Source organism: Oryzias latipes, chromosome 1 (assembly GCF_053564925.1).
Source record: "Oryzias latipes strain Hd-rR chromosome 1, Olatipes_Hd-rR_3.1".
Lineage (NCBI taxonomy): Eukaryota > Metazoa > Chordata > Actinopteri > Beloniformes > Adrianichthyidae > Oryzias > Oryzias latipes.
The window spans coordinates 7,556,578-7,580,754 of record NC_136237.1 but is presented as its reverse complement, the minus strand read 5'-3'; the positions used below and the strand labels follow the sequence as shown (position 1 = coordinate 7,580,754).

The following is a 24,177-nucleotide window of genomic DNA, read 5'->3' as shown; positions in this document are numbered from 1 at the left end:
GAAGGTATCTGCTGTAAATCTATGACATAAATTAATAACAGGATATGATCGGCTAGTCAGTTAGCACGTAGCCTAATAGCCTTCGAATGTAAAGCAACTGACTGCTAAAGTTAATAAAAGACAAGTCCTGAATATTATTATTCCTATTCGACCCTAAACTACAATATCAGCTGTCTGTCAACAGACCAGCCAGTTGCCCAAATGCCGGCATACATCAAAGAGCTCTGCGGCGGAGCTAGTAGTAGCCTAGCAGGAGCTATCATATGACAAAGCAGCCTAGTTATCATAAATCTTTTGATATTTTTCTTATAGTCATTGAGACAGTAATAAAGTGATCATTTTTGTTTTTCATGTTCCTTTTTTGAACGAATATGGGTCACAGAGACACGGAAGTTACCGCTGAAAGCGGCTTTTGCCGGCGTACAGAGAGCATATCCGCGTGAATGACTTATGACGTGAATAATTATGTCGTTCGAACGGATTAATTATTGCGTTCGAACGACATAATTATTGCGTTCGCACGAGTTAATCATTTCGAGGGAACGGAATAGTATCTTGTGGGAACGGAATAGTATCTTGTGGGAACGGAATAGTATTTTGTGCGAACGAGATATTAATCTGTGGGAACAAGATATATTTTTATATCTTAATGTCAGGACACGGGCTCAGTAGTAAACAGACAACCCTACTGCTCCAAATCTTCCTAAGGGTGACTGTTCCAGCCTCGCACTTTTTCTCCCTAGTTACATGATGAGTGATTTATCTATACGTCACAAGGTGGTTGTCAATAATACTCTGCTGTAATCACAGGAAGTTCTGTCTTTCATGATCAAATTGTCTCTCATTGCAGACACTTTTTTCCTTACTGCAGAAGTGATCATTTCTCTGAAATGTACGGTGGCCCAGAAGGGTCACAACACAACACATTAACTTTACACACAACACATTAACTTTACACACAACACATTAACTTTACACACAACACATTAACTTTACACACAACACATTAACTTTACACACAACACATTAACTTTACACACAACACATTAACTCACAACACAACACATTAACTCACAACACAACACATTAACTCACAACACAACACATTAACTCGCAACACAACACATTAACTCACAACACAACACATTAACTCGCAACACAACACATTAACTCACAACACAACACATTAACTCGCAACACAACACATTAACTCACAACACAACACATTAACTCGCAACACAACACATTAACTCACAACGGAAGTAAAGCTTTTATTCTGAAATTTCCACCGGAAGTTAAGCTGAAAAGGAAGTGCTTTTATTCTGAAATTTCCACCGGAAGTTAAGCTAAAATTGACGTGGTTTTATTCTGACACTTTCACCGGAAGTAAAGCTGCAATGGAAGTGCTTTTATTCTGAAATTTCCACCGGCCCTAGCGGCTAACTACCTAACAGAAAGTAACTTCACAGTCAGCCTCGGAGGGAGCACGTTTCATCCACAAGAGAAGCTAGCAGCGGTGAGGATTGTTAAACTCTTCAGAAGTAAGTAAAACAATCATTTATTATTACGATAATGTATTAACTACTGATATGGGCTATTAGAAATGTTTTAACTGTGAGTTGTTCTTAAAGAGATTTTGCACATTCGAGGTTTGTAGTCTTTTCACCGTGGATCCCGCGATGGCTGCCGCAGCCTGAGACTCTACTACGCAGTTACAACATGTGCATATCTTTGATCAGATCAAAGGGAAAAATAACCTTATCAGATAACAAACGTGTCCACACGGCCCACTTTCGGTCTAAATAAATCATTTTGATACGCGCTGAACTTTCTAAAATACCGTAAACGACCTCTAAGAAATACAGTTCCATCATGAATGTAAACAAAGAAAGCTACGGCAGAAAGAGCGAGATAGTCTTGTAAATGTGGTTTGATTATTGTTATGAATATTATTAAGGTCCTTTTTGCTCATACATTTCTTAATCTATCGATGCGACCAGTGCTTTATTCTTGGGAGAAGGAAACGTGCCAACAACATAGCCGTGGTTGCCGTCAATCATGCGGTCAAGTGTGTGTGTGTGGGTGGGTGGGTGTGCGTGCGTGCGCGCGCGCGTGTTCTCAAGTTTCCTTAGTGAAATCCAAAAATTGCAACCAAAATATAATCACCTATTCTTCTCCGTTTCTGTTTTTATCAGATAATGTTTTGTCCATATTGTGGGATAAACCTTGAGAGGGTCCTCTCCTACTGTGGCTCTTGTGGCAGAAATATCCAGTGTTTAAGAAGTCTTCAATCCGAAGGTATACTTAAGTAATTATATAAAGTATTGTATTTTTTTGTGTTGTGTTCTAAATTTTTCTTTAATAAAAAGTATTAGGACAACCAAAACATTTACTGTTTAACATAATACAATCCTGAACAATAAAACTTCACACACATACATACATACATACATACACACATACATACATAGATACATACACACATACATACATACATATTTAAATGGAGGCATCCTAAAAATATAGTGTAACATTTTTATGGTTAAGAACAAGTGAGGGGTATCCTAAAACATAATAATCAAAATAATTGTGAAATTTTCAGTTTTGTACTTCATTAGTCATTGCTTAAATAACCATATGTGTAAATAATGTATCTACTTTTTTCTAACAGCTTTTATTTTTTAATCCAGCAGGTCCTGAAGAAAATACCATGGATGAACTCATCTACAAATATTTCACAGATGGTCATACCTCTGATATAATAGTGGATTTACTAGCAACCAAACACAACATTTCAACTAGCCTCAGCACAGTAAAAAGAAGATTAAAAGAAGCAGACTTAACCAAGAGGACTAACTATACTCCAATTATTGCGGTTCAGGCAGCTATTTCAGAGGAGCTTCAGGGACCTGGGAAGCTTTTAGGTTACCGAGCAATGTGGCAGATTCTGAAACAAAAGTACTCATTTACAGTAAGAAGAAGTGATGTGATTAAGCTTATGAGAGAACTTGACCCATCTGGAATAGAGGCTAGATCTAGGAGAAGATTTGCAAGAAGAGCATACCATTCAATGGGACCAAACGAAGTCTGGCATGTCGATGGCTATGACAAACTGAAACCATTTGGAATCGCCATAAGTGGCTGTATTGATGGCTTCTCTCGAAAAATTATGTGGCTCACGTGTGGAAAGTCAAACAATGATCCTAGTGTTATTGCTCATAATTATATCAAATGTGTAGCTGAATTTGGAGTTTTCCCAGCGCGCCTCCGCACAGACTGTGGGACAGAAAACGGACTGATGGCAGCTCTTCATTGTTCCTTAAGATCAGAGCAAACAGATGACTTCGCTGGAAGCAGAAGTCATATGTATGGCACTTCGACATCAAACCAGCGAATTGAAAGCTGGTGGTCATACTTTCGTCGACAAAGGTTTTTGTCTTGTTTAATTAAGTCATCATTTATACTACACCCATGCCCAAAAGTTTTGAGAATGAGAGAACTGTTATGTGTTCACAAAGTCTGCTGCTTCGGGGGTTTTAGGAGTTTTGTCAGATACCTATCATCTAACAAAACACCTAAAAACCCTGAAGCAGCAGACTTTGTGAACACATAACAGTTCTCTCATTCTAAATTCTGGCCATGGGTGTACATAGTGTGATAATTGTGATATACCTGGCATTTTTACTGTAAGGGATAATAGGGATGAAGGTAATGCTCAATTTGGATTTGCTAATTAAGTTTACTTCCAAACTTAAGACTATTTTTGTACCCAATAAAAAATATTTTAAACACATCAAAACTCATATATTGAGAATTTAACATGTGGAAGTTACTATGTATACATTGTGTCATCTTATTGGGATTTTTGTTGATTAAAATTTAAGATAGCAGAACTGCATAGCTGGAAAAAAATGCTCCGATTTATATCAACAGGACACAATTTTGGATGGATCTGTTTGGAGATTTGAGGGAGAGCCATCTGTTCAGTGGGAGTCAGGAACACACAAGGTTGCTCCGACACTGCTTTCTGGGTGTGCTACAGAAAGACCTGGATGAATACAAGCACCAATGGAACACTCACATCATCCGTCCTGTTCGACTGTCTAAGTGCCCTTCTGGAAAACCAGATGTGATGTACTACTTACCACACAGGTCCGTATTGCAAACCATGTTTGTAATAACCACAGTTGTATTCTATTACAATGCAGTGCTTTAAGCATGCTTTGTTTGATTAATTGAACAAGAGCCAGGTGTGCAGCATTTGGGAGGTGAGCGCTGTGATATGCAATCACAGCGCATTCAGCCTTTAGTACTCTGGAGACTGCTCCCGCTGGTGACCAGAGACAGAGCTTTGACTGCTGACACTTGATTAATTTGGGCATTTCTTGGATGTTTTTTTTTTAGATTCAGTGGGATGAACTGTGGATTCACGGTATCCCCACAAACGTTGAGCCAGCTTGAAAGACAAGTGCCAGGACCAGCAAGCTCAGCTGAGGATGACCTACAAGACCTAGAAGAACTGCAGCGGCAAAGTGGTCTGACACCACCGATTGAGTGGAAGTCAGCTGTAGATTACTACATCACCCTAAAAGGCATGGCTGAACTATAATCATCACTTGTGTAAATAACAAACACAGTGGACGGTCAAAACATTTTATTTTCATCTATTACCCATTGGCACACAGAAACACTGGAACATTTTTAAATAGGAATATAAAATACAGAACAAAAAACACTTGTTTAATACCTAAAATCTTTGAAAAAGCAAAATAAATTTCCCCTTCCTGAACAAAACCACTCTTGTCTTTCTTCTTTCGTTTGCTTTGCAATTTTTTTAGACTTTTTCAGACTGTTTAAAAACATCCAAATCCAGGGGAATTCTTAATCCCAAAGTTCATGTTTGTTTTAAACGTGTCATAGTCATTCAAGAGAGGCAGCTTCAAAGTGTTGGCACATGTATTCGCCATGGGGAACATTGAACTGCCAATAAATTCAAGGTGTGGCTTAGGATCCATGCCAGCAGGAGGGATGCATGGCACACCTGTGGCAAACATTAAGATTTCCTCCAGGGTCACAGAGCTGTCATCTTCTAAAAGTAGTAAACATAAACAAATGTATTGTAAAATGTGTTTTTTTAAAAAGATAATTGGGATTATTTTAAATTTAATATTAACTAACCTTCACAGTCCAAAAGGTAGTCTGCCCAGAAACTTCTTGCTGTGTTCTCCAGAATGCGCATGTTGCTGCCGAGAGGACTGAGCTGGGGTTCAAAAAGCTCTTCCATGTCCATAGCAGATAACCGGACATTTGAATGGCAGAGAACAGGGGCCAGGACCTCAGGGTGCTGTTGGAGTGCTGCCAGAAAATGCAAGCTTTCAAGTCCATCTTTAAACCTAAAATGTAATAATACAGTGCATTTTAAGCAACATGTTTTTATTTTTTCTATAATTTCAATAAAATGCCATACCTTTGAATTGCTGTGCAGTTCCTGTCAATTATGTACCACTTAAGGTACTCATTCACGACAGTGTGTTTTTCCTCCACTGAGACAACACGTTTCAAACATCCTGCAGTCTGCAACATGGTGCTATGCTGGACAATCAGGTCTTGCAGGATTTCCAACGTGGAAGCATCTTCAATCTAAAAGCGGAATATGTGTCGCTCATTTCAAGTTCAAGGATTCAGATATGATATTGCAAAGTTCTTACAGTAGACAAGTAAAGTGTAGTAGTTGTATAAGCCCATGTGGGCTGGCCACATTAGTGCATGACACATAAATAAAGTCAAACTCAAACTCAGTTTTAAGGAAACTAACTTGCTACCTTTTGAACGTTTTCTTTTCTACAAAGTTATCCAAATCCGATTGATAACCTTCATACCTGCTGCAGCACTTTCCCTATTTCTTCATCTGTGATGTCTCCAATAGATGGATTGAAACCGGACTGCCCTGAGATGTGGTTGACCAGGTCTTTTGAGAGAAAATTAGGACCTGGTCCGCCGTGTACAATGGATGTGGCAATCATCTTTCCTGCCAAACTGTATTCATCCTCTCTGATTGCTGCTCAATAAAATGCAAAAACGGAAATCACCTGTCACTCATAAACATTTTATGACTGATGTTCTGGTTTTTTGAAAATAGTCATTGCAAAACTATACCTGTGGAGTTGTAGACAAGATATCGTCTGTCTTCAGGACCATCAAATATGGGTCGTTTGTTAAGGGTTTTCATTAAAAGGGAGAGAAATTCTCTTTTTGGACCACCTGTATCAAGACCTTCCTCAAATCTACCTTCATCGTCAGAGAACTTGACAAGGAGGTCCTTGGTTTCAGAGAATGACCCCCTTTTAAAACCCCTCACTGCTCCATCCCAAATGTTGGAGCGGCAGATGTTAAATCTGCTAACGGCTTGGCGATTGATCTGCAGAGCCAGGTCTGAGATGATCTCTGACACAGATGTCTGCACCACCCTACCAAAAGATGAATAATGATCATTTTAGTTCTTTAACTTATCAAATTGTGTCCTACAACACTTCTAACAAGAAAGAAAAGCTGGAGAAACAATAATTTTCTTACTCAGCAACACTTTCAGTATCATTGATGTCTTCTCCACTCCCAGAGTCATTATGGTCTTCAACTATAGGAGGTGCATACAGTTCTGTGTATTTTCTGGAATGTAGAATAGAAGTTTACATGCAGACATTCAGCAAAAAAATTACTCTGCTACAGTTAGTACAGTGCTTTGATGATGCTAAGGCATGGATCTGATGTAATTTCTGTGTTTTAATCAAGAAAAGGCTGAGGTTCCGTTGTTGATGTCTCTAAGGTCAATTTACGTGTTTTAAATTATGATTTGAAACTGACAGCAACACGCTTGTGTGTGAAACTGGACAGCAACTTCACTCTTAATACTGATATTAGTTCAGCTTTTTCCATCTAAGACAACTGGCCGAGGTTAAACCTCTTCCCTCTTACTGTGACTGAGATTTTAATGCATGTTTTTTTTTAAAACTCATTTAGATCGTTATGGGCCAGTTGTTCAAAAAGTTTAATATGGATCAAAATTATCCGGATTTGGAAATCACAGTTTCTCCTATGCAGGATCAGGTAATCCGTTTCACTTTTATGCCAGTTTTTCAAAGCAACATTGGACTGGATCACCCTGATCCACATACACAGTTTTCAAGATTACCAAATCCAGATGACCTGTGCTCTAAATGGGACAACATATCACAACACGGGCTACCAGCTATGTAAAGAACATGTAGAAGAGCCAACATGGGGTCACTGTAAGAGTTTGTTATTCTGAGACAAAACACAAAAATAACAAACATCCACTTCCATTCATAATTTCTTTTATGACCCCTTATCTGAGTCACAAAAAATAAAAACAAAAACAAATATACATTAATAAATACATTGTGGATATTTTGAAAACGTCTTAGATAAAATGGCTAAATGTCCAATAGTTAACAAAATAAAGAATGTTCAGGGAGTTTTTCAATCTGAGGAGGAGAGACCAGCATTTCCAAGCTCTGCTTTTAGGAGGCGGATCTGCAGTTCTGCTTTGGTTGTTTTTACTTTACTGAATAGCTTAACTGGTAGCCTATGTCTACTGTATCTACTTCATCACTGTTACAACGGTTACACAAGTCAAGTGCAAAATATAAATAAAAGTATAAACCCAAAATGAAAGAAATGTATTATTTGACCAATTTTAAAGTTTTTCTAGATTTCCCTCCTGGAATCCACCTTTAAATCCTACCCCCTGTTGGGATCAGGATAATCCAGTTTTTTGGGATCAAAGTTATCCAAATCGTACTGACAAGTTTTGAACAACACAAGCTGAAGGTTTGATCCAGATTAGAACTAGGATTGGATTCTGTGATTTAATCTGATTTCAAATTCCTTCTTTCCCTTTTGAACAACCCATTTACAAGATTTGATCCAATCCGATCACCAAAATCCGATCAGCCTATCTTTGAACAACTGGTCCTATAATACTCTTTATGTTGGAGTTACTCGGAAATCCCTGCTCTATTGCAGTTTCTTCAAAACAACGCTGCCCGTCTTTTAACTGGCGCATGTAAACAAAAGTACATTATTCCTATTATTAGCATCCCTTCATTGCCTCTCAGTTTGTTTACGCATTGATATAAAAATTATTTGATTTTTTTTTAAATATCTTCATGCTCTCGTTCTGTAGTACGTGTCTGACCTTCTCCAAGTCCATATGCCTTCTTGCTCCCTCAGGTTGGAGACTAGATAAAGTTTGTCATCTGCAAGACCAAGGGGAAACTGAGAGGCGACTGAGCCTTTTCAGTCTTTGCACCAAAGATCTGGAACCATCAGCATCTGTACCTCAGAGAGATGAATTCACTTTGTACTTTTAAATCTGCTCTAAAGACATATTTGTTCCGTTTGGCTTTTAATTGAGTCTAAATTCTGATTTTATTGTATTTTTAATTGTCTTGTGTCTGATATGTTATGTGCTTTTACTAATGTTATGCCTTTTTGTGCTTGTTTTGTCTAAAGCGCATTATAGATAAAGTTGAGCTGAGTTGTAAATCAACATAATATTAGACACTTTTAAAGTAAGAAACATACCTATAGCACACAGTTTCCAGAGCAGATTTTGATGTTCCAGGGCCTTCTTCTGAGTCGGAAAGTAAAATCTGTTATTGGAATTATGACAAATGTGTTAATAAAAACGTAAATATCACAAAGCTATGAAGATTCATGTAAGGAGTAAACTTTGAGGAGTAACATATTACCGCTTCAGAGTCCCTGTGGGATTCTCCACCATTATTGCTGGTACTGCTCAAAGGAGGATTCCATGGCTGGAAACACATGCACTTATTTAGTACTTATAATGTTGTATTGCTTATGTTTTAATGACAAAAAATGTGTTTGTCAAGTTAATGTCAGAGTGATATAATTTATCAGCCGTAAGAATTTTTGAAATATGTTACATTTTGACATACAAAACATACCAAGTCTGTTAATTTAAGAGCTTCAGTAAGCTACATTGCAATTTTCTTTGTTCAGTCCAACACAGTACTTGCAAATATAGATTTGCGCAATTGCAAATATTACACTCACCAGTGTATCAGCTGCATTAAATTCTGCAACACTTCTGCTTGTTAGAATCACTTCTGAGTCAGACGAGTCAGAATCTGGGGTGGATTTAGCTGTGCAATACAACACCACACATAGAATCTAAACCCACAGATTTTTACTAACAATTTTACAGACATTAAATATATTTAATTAATGTATCACATTAATACAAAAATATAATTTTTTTAGTTAATAATGTTGTTGCTACTTACATTGCATAAAATCTTCGGCACTGCAAATGTACAAAGTGATCCGTTGATATGCCTTTCCCAGTGCCTCCTTGTATTGTCTTAGAGTAAATGGTGTTTCTGTTCCTGGTATGGTAATTACTTCTGTACCATCAGGGTAAAGTAGTACGTATGACCCACTTTTCATATTTCTGTTGAAGTCTTTTATTTTTTGTAAAGCTGCTGTATGTAAGTGTGCAGCATCCATCTCTGGATTGACAACAAGAGGCAACGCTGTTCCTCTTACAGGTTTTAATTCCCCAGCTTTACGTTGCATCACGGCAACGGAAATCTGGAAATTTATAAAAATAAAACATGTTATAACGGGTTAATTTACACAATCCAAATTACAATTTCTTTTTAAGAAAAACTATTTGTCTACTTTACCAAACGTTACCTTCACACTGAGCTCTTTCAGGGGTCTTTTATTTTTTTTGAAATGGGATTGCCTTTCCCTCTCTTTCACACTCCGGAAATTGTGGAATGCCTCCGCTGCACACTTTGCTGTGCTACCTGTTTAAAATATAATCAGATATCTATATATCTATTTTTATTATATAAACGCAAACATTAAAAAATTAGAGCTTAAAGATCACCTTCAAGCGGGCCAGTCTCTGAATCACGTTTCAGGAAATTAATATCCTTGCCACATGATCTGCAAAACGGAGTTAGCAACTCCAGGGTGTGTCCACAGAAAGGACAATACATTGTCTTCTGTAAGAAAAACAAACCACCTTAAGTTGACAAATAGCCCCCCACCCCCCAAAAATCGCACAAACACTCAATGGTGAAGATAACTCATTACGTGATTTTTATGTTTTATTTGTTTAACATTGTTACCACGTCCATTTATTACGCACACTTTAAAAAAAAAAATTAATTGAGCACTGATCAAAGATATGCACATGTTGTAACTGCGTAGAGTCTCAGGCTGCGGCAGCCATCGCGGGATCCACGGTGAAAAGACTACAAACCTCGAATGTGCAAAATCTCTTTAAGAACAACTCACAGTTAAAAACATTTCTAATAGCCCATATCAGTAGTTAATACATTATCGTAATAATAAATGATTGTTTTACTTACTTCTGAAGAGTTAAACGATCCTCACCGCTGCTAGCTTCTCTTGTGGATGAAACGTGCTCCCTCCGAAGTAGTTAGCTGTTAAAAGCGGGGAATATAAGCACTTTCTTTGGGGTTTTATAGCTTTAGGACCCAATATATATATTTAAATTATCAAAATATTGCGACACACAGTAGGTCCGTCACTTGAAGCAGGAAGTGCTGGAGCCAAGTGGTTGAACAGATGAACTGTCAATCAACCTGGCTTCGCTGGATGACTGTTCGTGTCCCATACACCGCACGACTCCGACCAGTCTTAGAGAGGAAGAGGCAGCACGAGAATCTAAGAGCGCAATCTCCTTTCCGACAAAGCAACCCCATAGGTATAGAACACGTTAACATTGCACGGGAGTCATCAACCTCTACCCTTTCCACACTTTAGGTGCAACAACAAGAAACAAACATAACAGGAAGAATAAACTAAGGTGAAACAACAAAACTGCCATTTGCAAAAAAAACGTCGGCAAATAGGATCGGTCCTGCGGAGCCCTAATTAGATCAGGGGACCTAATCCCACAATCCCCTGCTACTACATACCTAAAATGCACATGACCGCCACTACAATATGATATTAATATATTAATTAATATATTAATTTCTTACTTAATATATATACATAAATAATTAATATATGTATCATTTGGGATGGAGCAGTGAGGGGTTTTAAAAGGACCTCCTTGTCAAGTTCTCTGACGATGAAGGTAGATTTGAGGAAGGTCTTGATACAGGTGGTCCAAAAAGAGAATTTCTCTCCCTTTTAATGAAAACCCTTAACAAACGACCCATATTTGATGGTCCTGAAGACAGACGATATCTTGTCTACAACTCCACAGGTATAGTTTTGCAATGACTATTTTCAAAAAACCAGAACATCAGTCATAAAATGTTTATGAGTGACAGGTGATTTCCGTTTTTGCATTTTATTGAGCAGCAATCAGAGAGGATGAATACAGTTTGGCAGGAAAGATGATTGCCACATCCATTGTACACGGCGGACCAGGTCCTAATTTTCTCTCAAAAGACCTGGTCAACCACATCTCAGGGCAGTCCGGTTTCAATCCATCTATTGGAGACATCACAGATGAAGAAATAGGGAAAGTGCTGCAGCAGGTATGAAGGTTATCAATCGGATTTGGATAACTTTGTAGAAAAGAAAACGTTCAAAAGGTAGCAAGTTAGTTTCCTTAAAACTGAGTTTGAGTTTGACTTTATTTATGTGTCATGCACTAATGTGGCCAGCCCACATGGGCTTATACAACTACTACACTTTACTTGTCTACTGTAAGAACTTTGCAATATCATATCTGAATCCTTGAACTTGAAATGAGCGACACATATTCCGCTTTTAGATTGAAGATGCTTCCACGTTGGAAATCCTGCAAGACCTGATTGTCCAGCATAGCACCATGTTGCAGACTGCAGGATGTTTGAAACGTGTTGTCTCAGTGGAGGAAAAACACACTGTCGTGAATGAGTACCTTAAGTGGTACATAATTGACAGGAACTGCACAGCAATTCAAAGGTATGGCATTTTATTGAAATTATAGAAAAAATAAAAACATGTTGCTTAAAATGCACTGTATTATTACATTTTAGGTTTAAAGATGGACTTGAAAGCTTGCATTTTCTGGCAGCACTCCAACAGCACCCTGAGGTCCTGGCCCCTGTTCTCTGCCATTCAAATGTCCGGTTATCTGCTATGGACATGGAAGAGCTTTTTGAACCCCAGCTCAGTCCTCTCGGCAGCAACATGCGCATTCTGGAGAACACAGCAAGAAGTTTCTGGGCAGACTACCTTTTGGACTGTGAAGGTTAGTTAATATTAAATTTAAAATAATCCCAATTATCTTTTTAAAAAAACACATTTTACAATACATTTGTTTATGTTTACTACTTTTAGAAGATGACAGCTCTGTGACCCTGGAGGAAATCTTAATGTTTGCCACAGGTGTGCCATGCATCCCTCCTGCTGGCATGGATCCTAAGCCACACCTTGAATTTATTGGCAGTTCAATGTTCCCCATGGCGAATACATGTGCCAACACTTTGAAGCTGCCTCTCTTGAATGACTATGACACGTTTAAAACAAACATGAACTTTGGGATTAAGAATTCCCCTGGATTTGGATGTTTTTAAACAGTCTGAAAAAGTCTAAAAAAATTGCAAAGCAAACGAAAGAAGAAAGACAAGAGTGGTTTTGTTCAGGAAGGGGAAATTTATTTTGCTTTTTCAAAGATTTTAGGTATTAAACAAGTGTTTTTTGTTCTGTATTTTATATTCCTATTTAAAAATGTTCCAGTGTTTCTGTGTGCCAATGGGTAATAGATGAAAATAAAATGTTTTGACCGTCCACTGTGTTTGTTATTTACACAAGTGATGATTATAGTTCAGCCATGCCTTTTAGGGTGATGTAGTAATCTACAGCTGACTTCCACTCAATCGGTGGTGTCAGACCACTTTGCCGCTGCAGTTCTTCTAGGTCTTGTAGGTCATCCTCAGCTGAGCTTGCTGGTCCTGGCACTTGTCTTTCAAGCTGGCTCAACGTTTGTGGGGATACCGTGAATCCACAGTTCATCCCACTGAATCTAAAAAAAAAACATCCAAGAAATGCCCAAATTAATCAAGTGTCAGCAGTCAAAGCTCTGTCTCTGGTCACCAGCGGGAGCAGTCTCCAGAGTACTAAAGGCTGAATGCGCTGTGATTGCATATCACAGCGCTCACCTCCCAAATGCTGCACACCTGGCTCTTGTTCAATTAATCAAACAAAGCATGCTTAAAGCACTGCATTGTAATAGAATACAACTGTGGTTATTACAAACATGGTTTGCAATACGGACCTGTGTGGTAAGTAGTACATCACATCTGGTTTTCCAGAAGGGCACTTAGACAGTCGAACAGGACGGATGATGTGAGTGTTCCATTGGTGCTTGTATTCATCCAGGTCTTTCTGTAGCACACCCAGAAAGCAGTGTCGGAGCAACCTTGTGTGTTCCTGACTCCCACTGAACAGATGGCTCTCCCTCAAATCTCCAAACAGATCCATCCAAAATTGTGTCCTGTTGATATAAATCGGAGCATTTTTTTCCAGCTATGCAGTTCTGCTATCTTAAATTTTAATCAACAAAAATCCCAATAAGATGACACAATGTATACATAGTAACTTCCACATGTTAAATTCTCAATATATGAGTTTTGATGTGTTTAAAATATTTTTTATTGGGTACAAAAATAGTCTTAAGTTTGGAAGTAAACTTAATTAGCAAATCCAAATTGAGCATTACCTTCATCCCTATTATCCCTTACAGTAAAAATGCCAGGTATATCACAATTATCACACTATGTACACCCATGGCCAGAATTTAGAATGAGAGAACTGTTATGTGTTCACAAAGTCTGCTGCTTCAGGGTTTTTAGGTGTTTTGTTAGATGATAGGTATCTGACAAAACTCCTAAAACCCCCGAAGCAGCAGACTTTGTGAACACATAACAGTTCTCTCATTCTCAAAACTTTTGGGCATGGGTGTAGTATAAATGATGACTTAATTAAACAAGACAAAAACCTTTGTCGACGAAAGTATGACCACCAGCTTTCAATTCGCTGGTTTGATGTCGAAGTGCCATACATATGACTTCTGCTTCCAGCGAAGTCATCTGTTTGCTCTGATCTTAAGGAACAATGAAGAGCTGCCATCAGTCCGTTTTCTGTCCCACAGTCTGTGCGGAGGCGCGCTGGGAAAACTCCAAATTCAGCTACACATTTGATATAATTATGAGCAATAACACTAGGATCATTGTTTGACTTTCCACACGTGAGCCACATAATTTTTCGAGAGAAGCCATCAATACAGCCACTTATGGCGATTCCAAATGGTTTCAGTTTGTCATAGCCATCGACATGCCAGACTTCGTTTGGTCCCATTGAATGGTATGCTCTTCTTGCAAATCTTCTCCTAGATCTAGCCTCTATTCCAGATGGGTCAAGTTCTCTCATAAGCTTAATCACATCACTTCTTCTTACTGTAAATGAGTACTTTTGTTTCAGAATCTGCCACATTGCTCGGTAACCTAAAAGCTTCCCAGGTCCCTGAAGCTCCTCTGAAATAGCTGCCTGAACCGCAATAATTGGAGTATAGTTAGTCCTCTTGGTTAAGTCTGCTTCTTTTAATCTTCTTTTTACTGTGCTGAGGCTAGTTGAAATGTTGTGTTTGGTTGCTAGTAAATCCACTATTATATCAGAGGTATGACCATCTGTGAAATATTTGTAGATGAGTTCATCCATGGTATTTTCTTCAGGACCTGCTGGATTAAAAAATAAAAGCTGTTAGAAAAAAGTAGATACATTATTTACACATATGGTTATTTAAGCAATGACTAATGAAGTACAAAACTGAAAATTTCACAATTATTTTGATTATTATGTTTTAGGATACCCCTCACTTGTTCTTAACCATAAAAATGTTACACTATATTTTTAGGATGCCTCCATTTAAATATGTATGTATGTATGTGTGTATGTATCTATGTATGTATGTGTGTATGTATGTATGTATGTATGTGTGTGAAGTTTTATTGTTCAGGATTGTATTATGTTAAACAGTAAATGTTTTGGTTGTCCTAATACTTTTTATTAAAGAAAAATTTAGAACACAACACAAAAAAATACAATACTTTATATAATTACTTAAGTATACCTTCGGATTGAAGACTTCTTAAACACTGGATATTTCTGCCACAAGAGCCACAGTAGGAGAGGACCCTCTCAAGGTTTATCCCACAATATGGACAAAACATTATCTGATAAAAACAGAAACGGAGAAGAATAGGTGATTATATTTTGGTTGCAATTTTTGGATTTCACTAAGGAAACTTGAGAACACGCGCGCGCGCACGCACGCACACCCACCCACCCACACACACACACTTGACCGCATGATTGACGGCAACCACGGCTATGTTGTTGGCACGTTTCCTTCTCCCAAGAATAAAGCACTGGTCGCATCGATAGATTAAGAAATGTATGAGCAAAAAGGACCTTAATAATATTCATAACAATAATCAAACCACATTTACAAGACTATCTCGCTCTTTCTGCCGTAGCTTTCTTTGTTTACATTCATGATGGAACTGTATTTCTTAGAGGTCGTTTACGGTATTTTAGAAAGTTCAGCGCGTATCAAAATGATTTATTTAGACCGAAAGTGGGCCGTGTGGACACGTTTGTTATCTGATAAGGTTATTTTTCCCTTTGATCTGATCAAAGATATGCACATGTTGTAACTGCGTAGTAGAGTCTCAGGCTGCGGCAGCCATCGCGGGATCCACGGTGAAAAGACTACAAACCTCGAATGTGCAAAATCTCTTTAAGAACAACTCACAGTTAAAACATTTCTAATAGCCCATATCAGTAGTTAATACATTATCGTAATAATAAATGATTGTTTTACTTACTTCTGAAGAGTTTAACAATCCTCACCGCTGCTAGCTTCTCTTGTGGATGAAACGTGCTCCCTCCGAGGCTGACTGTGAAGTTACTTTCTGTTAGGTAGTTAGCCGCTAGGGCCGGTGGAAATTTCAGAATAAAAGCACTTCCATTGCAGCTTTACTTCCGGTGAAAGTGTCAGAATAAAACCACGTCAATTTTAGCTTAACTTCCGGTGGAAATTTCAGAATAAAAGCACTTCCTTTTCAGCTTAACTTCCGGTGGAAATTTCAGAATAAAAGCTTTACTTCCGTTGTGAGTTAATGTGTTGTGTTGCGAGTTAATGTGTTGTGTTGTGAGTTAATGTGTTGTGTTGCGAGTTAATGTGTTGTGTTGTGAGTTAATGTGTTGTGTTGCGAGTTAATGTGTTGTGTTGTGAGTTAATGTGTTGTGTTGCGAGTTAATGTGTTGTGTTGTGAGTTAATGTGTTGTGTTGTGAGTTAATGTGTTGTGTTGTGAGTTAATGTGTTGTGTGTAAAGTTAATGTGTTGTGTGTAAAGTTAATGTGTTGTGTGTAAAGTTAATGTGTTGTGTGTAAAGTTAATGTGTTGTGTGTAAAGTTAATGTGTTGTGTTGTGACCCTTCTGGGCCACCGTAGAAATGGCACACGGAAAGATTCCAACCCAAACAACTTTAATTATGTAAGAAAAACAGAACATAGAATCTTAAAAACAGAAGTTTGAATAATAAAGAAAATATATACATTCAACACTTCTCAACCAACTTGATTATTCCTCATATTCATCCTTTGAAGGCCAATTCCTTCTGGGGTCACAGGGTTGCTGGAGCTTATCCCCCATACTGTTGGGTGAAGGTGAAGTCAGGTCGCCAGGTCACAAACTCACATTCAGGTCTAAGCACAATTTAGAATCATCAATTAAACAATAAATATACATGTTTATGGTATGTGGAGGAAGCTGGAGTGCCAGAGAAAAACCACCACACACCCGGGGAGAACATGCAAACTCCAGTCAGAAAGGTCGTAGCTGGGATTCGAACCAGGGCTGTCCCGCTGTGAGGAGAGAGGGTGACCTCTAAACCAACATGCAGCTTGTTCATATTTCTAATAATTTCAAGATCTTAAATTCTTAATGATTTATGACCACCATCTTCTCTGCTGTCATCTCCTCTCTCTATTGATGTTCTGTCAAATTTTCAGTTGCACTGAATTGTCCGGCAGGTTCAAATAACAGGTGAGTCTGAGCCGCCACACCCCCAACAACCCCCTGCAAACAAATAAAGATCATTCCTAACACCTTTCTTTACATTTTTATACCTGTTAAAGAAGGCTATATGTGTCCCACTATGCATCCAAGATGCTGCATTTGCTCTGTTTCTTTTCTCTTTGCTTTTAGTGCAGTTTTATCCTGCCGTGTACTTTCTCTCTTGGAAAACATCACCCCCCGCTGATGTACAACACTGTGTTTGATTGGGGCCGGATCAGCTGTTACTGTCTCTGGTTTGTTGTGTCGTTTGTCCAGCAGGTCACGGGGTCGTGGTTAGCAGTGCAGCACGTACGGCGTTCTCTTGTAGCCTCCGGGACTGTTTGTCTCAGCGACCGAAATGTCACCAGATTGTGCAAAGAACTCTGAAGCAGCCACATCAAACAGACGGGGTCTGCAGAGTCATCTAGAAACTCCTGCAGAGGTTCCGCCTCTGTGAGGCGTTAGAGGCAGAAGATTAAAGGCTGAGGGAAGGACTCCCGTGGCGCACCTGTGATGCAAACCTCAGAACACCACAGCAAGCACAGATCCTCTCACTCCCATCTATCTTTGGGGCAATATGCAACTTTTTAGGATGTCTCGTGCTTGATGTTTCTGATTGGGAAACTTTCCTCAAAGATGGAAGATACCATGTCATGGGATATATTCCACTGGACGTAGTAGGAGTTTCTAAAATGCCTTCACGGCATTTCTCTGCCTCACCCAGGAGTGTCTTCAAAAAATGACTTTATTTGTGCTTCTTTCACTCCCTTTACAGGAAGTGCTCTTCTCCTCCTGTGCCTTTTTCATCCTGAGTGAGAGCTGCTGTGATTGCAATAAATCTTTCTGATTACATTTCAGGGCAAATCCCCCTTTATTCCACCGCAGTGGTTGTGAGGAGGGATCAATGTCGTGTTTTGCTGTTATTATGATAACTCCTATGATGAGTTTCCTTAAGTGTCTTTTCTCATCAGTGGTGTGATTACCATAAGAAGCTGCAGAGCGTGCTCTCAAGCCCTCAGAGTGACTGAAAGAAAAAAGAAAACCAGGAGTTCTCCTGCACAACCAGAACAGATGTCACCTGCAGGATAATATTTTCTGAAGTAAACGACAAGACTTTGATGGAAGTTCAGCAGACTAGGAACTTGTGAGAACTGGCTGTAACCCACAAAATAGATTTTTATCTGACGCTAAGTCATTTTTGTTTCTGCAAAGCATAGGGCTGTGACGATAACCGCATCACCGCATCACCGCACTTTTTTTTTTTTTTACGTTTTGCATATGGTGCGTTTGGAACTATAATAAACACATTCATCTTTGCTGATAATTTCCTTTTTCTGCTAGTCCTGTGTTCAGACTTTCTTTCTTTCTTTCAGACTGTTGTCTCCTTTTCTCCCACCGCGCGTGCTCTCAGTGTCTGCCTTCGCGCTGCACGTGGCACGCGGCTCCGTTTACACAAACATGCAGTGGCGGTTCTACCCTGAATTACTCCCCGGGCGAGACTCCCCCCCCCCCCCCCCCCCATAGTCACAACAGAACTTTATTTGTCTTTGTCAACTGAAATGTTTTATTGTCATTGAAATTAAGAAGTGGATACAAAAGATGTCAGAATTCTGAACAGCATTATAAAAGTTATCAGAACACAAAAAATAAAAGACCATAAGCATGGCAAAAATACAGTTAGCTAAGAAAATATTGAATCAAACTCAATATTAAATAAATAATATAAAATAAATATTTTAAAAACATTTATGAATTGGAAATTTAAATTGTCATGTTCTATATCGATCTCTACTTCAGAGAAGAAAAATTAACTCATGTTTTCCGTCTACAATCCTTTGATTGGCACATTTTTAGTTATGACCTGTTACATTATGTTTTGTCCCCATAGAGTTGCAGTAAATGGTAAATATTAATTTTTAAAATTACCTACAGATTTATGGAAATTCTATTGGCTAAAAATATAACCCCACATTTGTAAAACAAATAAAACATAAACTTCATATGCAGGCTCAAAATTAACCCCTAAATCCCCAGTTAAATGTCAAAAAAACATTGTGAAAACGTTTAGGCTGCCACAAATGATTATTAATTAATGACCAATCTCAAATTATTTGCCCCATTAGCATATTATGGCAGCAGCAGCATGCTGTGTAACCATCACAGCTTTTTTAACATTATGAACTAGTATACAACAGCAAAACACAACAAAACCTTTGTGTTACAGCAGAGCAGACAGACACATGAATCATAACTAATGTTACAAGTTAAGGCAGAGCAAATTTTTAAGAATAAAATCTAAAAAAAATAAAAAATGACGCTATTTGCAACATTTGGGCCTACTTCAGTGTTGGTCATCGACCAAAATAAAGTTTTCATCGGCAACGTTGTTGTAGGGCAGGTAGCATTAGAATTTGGAAAAAACATGCATCAAGCTGTGAGGACTTACCCTTTTCTTTATCTCTTTTCTCCTCTTCTTCTTTTCTTTTCTTTCTAAATTGGGCACCAGATGGCTTTGACCTTTTCTTCTCCATATTTTAGATGTTTTTGGCGTTTGTTTGGCATAAATGTCCTCACGTCACGAAGAAGGCATCAAGTCCGTCGACTGAACCAACTGTCACCTTAGTGACAGCATTGTTTTGTGTTGCCATTTTTTTTATTTGGGCATTTCACACAAAATTAACCCAAAAAGCAGAATATATTTTTTATACCTTTATTAAAATGTATGTTATAGAATGTCACCTTATGACTGACTTATAAAGAGGTTTTATAAAGTAGATTCAAACCCCCGCCCTTGTCCCCACCTAGCCACTTAATTTGGAAGCGTCCCACAATTGAACTTATTCCCCGCAGCCCCCCCCCCCCCCCCTTTCTTCACACATTTCCAGCAGGAGCGCGTGCAGCTATAGCCAGGGGCGCTGATTCGCTACATGACGGCGCAGTCGCAGTTTTTACTTTTATTTTTTTCATCAAGCCCCCGACCGTCGCCTCCCCTGAAAGATGAGCCAGCCAGGTTTTGCGCATGCGCAAACGTGGCGGCGCTCCGTGCTCACCTCGCGCCCCCTCCCTTCTCCTTCTTCACACACATTTGTGTCTACTTCTCAAAGACAGGAGAGCGCAGCTGCGGGGCGAGGGCGGCGGCGCGGCCAGGTTCAGGCTGTTACAAACTCACAAACTGTGACATAAGTAAACCAATAATGGTGCATATAATATTTTACAAGGGCTGAGCCGCCGGCGCCGCCCCCCTTCAGTTTTCCGCCCCAGGCCACCGCCCGGACGGCCCGTGCCTAGAACCGCTACTGCAAACAGGCGCGCAATTTCAGAAGCACACATCCTTATTTTACACCAGAAGTTTCCGTCTCGTGATGAAATACGACAAATTTACTGCTTTCTAATTATTAATTTTCATTGTATTCATTTCCATTACAAGCTGCATGCGTTCCTAAGTGCGCGACACGGCCGCCCACCGGAGGATTTTGTGTTGGGGGGGGGGGGGGGGGGGGGGGGGTAACTGTCCTCCTTCAATCCGTAACACCAAACATGAACGCGCACTGTTAGATTTCCATGAAAATCACCACATGTTTTGTTTGGGAACTATTTTTTGCAGCGTAACGTTACGTTACGTGTCTGTATAAACAAAGGCGGAGCCTCATGCCCCGCGTTCTTCATGGGTGTCAGGCTTCACGGCTGCCGGAAAGGTGACAGCGTCTGCAGTCTGTTTATTACTGGGCAATAAATAATATTCTGAAAAGATGTCTGTACCAGAGAGCACTGGTGAAACTTGCGTGCAGCTCCAGAGCGATCCGCTGCAGAAGAATCAACACGCACCCCCAACACACGTGTGCGCACCTTCCTACTATAACTACACAAGACGCTCCGCGCTCACACACACAGTCAATCTACAACACCTATAGTTAGTTCACAAGTTAGATATGTAGTTGTTAGTTGTTGTCATTTGTTGTCATTGTTAACAAAGAATAGTACGTTGTAACTGTATTTATTTCCGATGCGGCCGCCGGGGGATTTTTGTGCGCGGTGTCGCGGTTAACCGCGACACCGCGCCCCCTGGTGGTTCATCACCGCGGTGATGAAAAATTCGACACCTAGCAAAGCACTAAAAGGTGAAAAGCTCAGACCTTACAAACATTATCTTGGTTAGTCGGGGCATGCCGAGGCCTGAAGATATCTTGCAGGTGATTTCCACAACAAATAGCAATGAGGACACATTTAGGAACAATTCTCTCATTTAGGGGGTGTTAAAGGAACCAATATATGTTTCTTCCATTTTTGAGGCTGTATTAATGTGGAAGTTAGCGTGACTGCTTTACAGCACAGAGGCTTCAGCACAAATTCAGGTCTTTCTGTAAGAAGTCTGCATGATCTTTTTTCTCCACCCATCTATCCTTCTTCGTGAGATTTCCCAACCTGTAGCACCAAATCATAGTTTTCATCCTACCTATTGTATAAAAATGAATGCACCGTAATGATGTTAGGTCGTAAACACAACAGGGTTCACGGGGGTAGAAGGACAGCTTCAAGGTGGAAAATAAAAAAAGAATCCAGCAGGACCGTGTTTAAAGTTTTATTGTTATTCTCGCACGCTTCAGTTCTAAAGACGTCATGGATTTTGAAATGTTCATCACGCGGACAGAGAGGCACTGTGGACACGGAGCTGCAGCAAGAAAATAATTCACAAGTCCCAGAACTCAAGCAACTAGCTAGCCTAAAAGTCCAAGGCTTACAATTAAATGTAACCTAATGTCACAAAAATGGCAAAAAACATCTTATAGTAAATACAAGATTAAAGAGGAAGCCCAGATTTATGGCCGGTGCAACAAAACTAATATAATGACATAATTTCAGTCAAACCGTGTGCAGTAAGTGTAGATAGGATGGTAGGAAGGACTTATAGAACACCAGCTTCCCCATAGTCTGATAAAATACTCTAGGGTACATTCATTAAATTGTCCCAACATGAGTGTGTCTGAATGTGTCACCCGGCGATGGGCGGATTAACCCTTGTGCTATCCTCGGCACTTTAACATTGGGAGTTGGGTCATCTAGACCCACTAGACAGTGCTCTGAACCTTTTTTCCTCAATGATTTGTGAACCTCACTGGTGTCCATGGATTACATGAAATCTTTCCACTTTTATCCACCTTTGTCATGGTAGGGAGAACACGTCAATGTAAGGGGGGGTCATCTAAGATAGCACAAGGGTTAACTGTCCTTGTTCTGCTCCCCCTTTGCCCTTCAGGAACTGGAATAAGCTCCAAATGTCTTTGTGACCACGCATGGGACAGCGCGAGAACACCTGAGTCGTTAACCGCTGAAAGAGAGGACCAATGTGGAGAGCGAGTCACTGGCTCCCCAACCCCCAGCTGAGGACAAAGGACTATTAACAACCCGAAACCATGTAGGCTAAGTGGACAATACCTCCAGTTTCAGGTCTGACTCCTCCCCCATGGACGCATATATATACCAGCTCTTAGACCAGCTAATTCAGAATTGACAAAGCCTCTTGGATAAGAGGCGAAACGTCTTCTAACTTTAATAACCAAGTCCAGATGACATCCCCTAAACCTACTACAACAATAGGTGGCTGGTTTCAAAAGCAAGTTAGTCTTTGTAAGACGTGAAATGATTAGTGGAAATGACCTAACTTTACACCAAAATGAACATACTTACAGTCTGCAACCAACAGTTTTACTTCTTCTTCTCACTGCATTCACAATAACGACAATGAGGTTATTAAATTCTATGCTTGACCTCAAAAATCTTCATTTTATTTGGGGTTTGGTCTTATGATTGACAGGATTCTGTCAAAGCCTCAGCTCCAGACAGAGACCAGGGGCCTCATTTATAAAACTTTGCGTAGGATTTGCGTCAGAAGTGGCGTACGGATGAGACATAGGACCTGCGTATACGCACAGAAATTTTCGGATTTATAAAACCGTGCGCACGCACATCCTGCGGATCTTTCCCTGAATAAATCACAATCAATTCTAAATGTAGCGCAGCTTTTGCGGCCTCATGACACGCCCATAGTTGCCCATAAATAGTCCGTGAAATGCCCACAAGGTAATCTTCATTGATTGCGAAATCATGGCAAACACAAAGAGGAAATCAAAAAAACGTAACATCACTCAATGTGAAGTAGAAGTTATCGTTGGCGAGGTGGGAAAGAGGAGAAAAGTGTTGTTTTGAGGGCACAGTGTGGGCATTACTAATGCCAAAAAGGCACCTGAGTGGCAAACGGTGGCAGACGCCGTAAATGCTGTAGCTTCACAACCTCGGACCGTGGCCGAAATAAAAAAGAAATGGTCGGACATCAAAGTCGAGGCAAAAAGACGTCTAGCCCTCCATCGCCAGATTGTGTCTGCCATGGGTGGGGGAAAGGGGACCCCGGGTGGAGACAGAGTCGGAGGGGGACACCGACGCGCCAGATGCACCGGGTGACACGGGTAAGAGAAATAATTAAAATGAATGCAGTCAAGTCACATGCATGCAGGCTACACAATTACAGTTTATTAATATAAAACAATTTTATTTTAGTTGCTGGGTGTTCCAGCGGGGCCAGTGGTTACGATGCTGCAGCTGATCAGCTGTCTGGACCCAGCGTCTCCACGGTACGTGGCTCTCAATCCTCCAGCAGTGGACGTGTCCTCACCAATGCAGTCCTTGAAATGCAGAGGGAAGTCATTAGTTCAATCAGAGAGGTGGCCAAGGAGTTGGGCAAAATCAAGAATGCCCTGACTGAAATAAACTGCACGATGGGGGAATTCTTGAATGAATAATATTTTCCACACCTCTTGTTGTTCTTTACAAGCGACGCATCACTTCCAAACGCTGGCGCACAGCAGCAGCATTTGGCTCAAATGCGTGGGGATGGGGTTCAGGGTCGGGGCCAACACAATAACTCTATTATTCATGAGGATGAATTGCACAACATGCCAATATTGCAGAACATATTTCACTTTTCTTTTTGCAAATATGTGTTCATTTTAATTTCTGTTGTAATTTTCGTTTGATT

The 24,177-nt window shown here is 39.8% G+C and overlaps 2 protein-coding genes and 2 long non-coding RNA genes across 7 annotated transcripts; 2 read left to right on the top strand and 2 right to left on the bottom strand.

Annotated features, from left to right (window-relative positions):
• Window positions 1-1,287: 1,287 nt before the first annotated feature.
• LOC101167933 (uncharacterized) lies at window positions 1,288-4,794 on the top strand. Of its 2 annotated transcripts, none has more exons than XR_013657132.1 (5): window positions 1,288-1,541; window positions 2,196-2,298; window positions 2,694-3,429; window positions 3,934-4,152; window positions 4,405-4,794. It is a non-coding gene; the product is annotated as an uncharacterized LOC101167933 (long non-coding RNA). The 2 variants fall into 2 exon arrangements; XR_013657131.1 differs by having other exon boundaries at window positions 1,295-1,541; window positions 2,691-3,429.
• On the bottom strand, window positions 4,640-11,109 carry LOC110015615 (G2/M phase-specific E3 ubiquitin-protein ligase-like). Of its 2 annotated transcripts, XM_078949704.1 has the most exons (13): window positions 10,428-11,109; window positions 9,941-10,058; window positions 9,742-9,857; window positions 9,330-9,636; window positions 9,100-9,188; window positions 8,772-8,837; window positions 8,605-8,672; window positions 6,574-6,666; window positions 6,157-6,467; window positions 5,880-6,058; window positions 5,468-5,640; window positions 5,179-5,393; window positions 4,640-5,089 (listed from the first exon to the last, which is right to left on the bottom strand). In XM_078949704.1, the coding sequence occupies exons 2-13, from the start codon at window positions 10,050-10,052 to the stop codon at window positions 4,854-4,856; spliced, it is 1,965 nt and encodes a 654-aa protein (XP_078805830.1). In that variant the 5' UTR covers window positions 10,053-10,058; window positions 10,428-11,109; the 3' UTR covers window positions 4,640-4,853. The 2 variants fall into 2 exon arrangements, with proteins under 2 accessions (XP_078805830.1, XP_020561580.1); XM_020705921.3 differs by having other exon boundaries at window positions 9,941-11,109.
• A 36-nt stretch (window positions 11,110-11,145) lies between these two features.
• Window positions 11,146-12,813, top strand: LOC111948296 (G2/M phase-specific E3 ubiquitin-protein ligase-like). Its single transcript, XM_023960537.1, has 5 exons — window positions 11,146-11,296; window positions 11,395-11,573; window positions 11,813-11,985; window positions 12,060-12,274; window positions 12,364-12,813. Exons 1-5 carry the CDS (start codon window positions 11,224-11,226, stop codon window positions 12,597-12,599), a joined length of 876 nt encoding a protein of 291 aa, XP_023816305.1. The 5' UTR covers window positions 11,146-11,223; the 3' UTR covers window positions 12,600-12,813.
• LOC111948294 (uncharacterized) lies at window positions 12,659-16,160 on the bottom strand. Of its 2 annotated transcripts, none has more exons than XR_013657124.1 (5): window positions 15,912-16,160; window positions 15,155-15,257; window positions 14,024-14,759; window positions 13,301-13,519; window positions 12,659-13,048 (listed from the first exon to the last, which is right to left on the bottom strand). It is a non-coding gene; the product is annotated as an uncharacterized LOC111948294 (long non-coding RNA). The 2 variants fall into 2 exon arrangements; XR_013657123.1 differs by having other exon boundaries at window positions 14,024-14,762; window positions 15,912-16,155.
• Window positions 16,161-24,177: the final 8,017 nt, after the last annotated feature.

Excerpts from the sequence above, each read along its gene's own strand:
- LOC110015615 (XM_020705921.3), bottom strand. The coding sequence starts at position 10,052 with ATGTATTGTCCTTTCTGTGGACACACCCTGGAGTTGCTAACTCCGTTT. Across the intron at positions 8,838-9,099 it reads TTAATGCAGCTGATACACTG|CCATGGAATCCTCCTTTGAG; the intron begins GTGAGTGTAATA and ends ATGTGTTTCCAG. Across the intron at positions 6,667-8,604 it reads CTGGAAACTGTGTGCTATAG|AAAATACACAGAACTGTATG; the intron begins GTATGTTTCTTA and ends TCTACATTCCAG.
- LOC111948296 (XM_023960537.1), top strand. The coding sequence starts at position 11,224 with ATGAAAACCCTTAACAAACGACCCATATTTGATGGTCCTGAAGACAGA. Across the intron at positions 11,297-11,394 it reads TCTTGTCTACAACTCCACAG|CAATCAGAGAGGATGAATAC; the intron begins GTATAGTTTTGC and ends TTTATTGAGCAG. Across the intron at positions 12,275-12,363 it reads CTACCTTTTGGACTGTGAAG|AAGATGACAGCTCTGTGACC; the intron begins GTTAGTTAATAT and ends TACTACTTTTAG.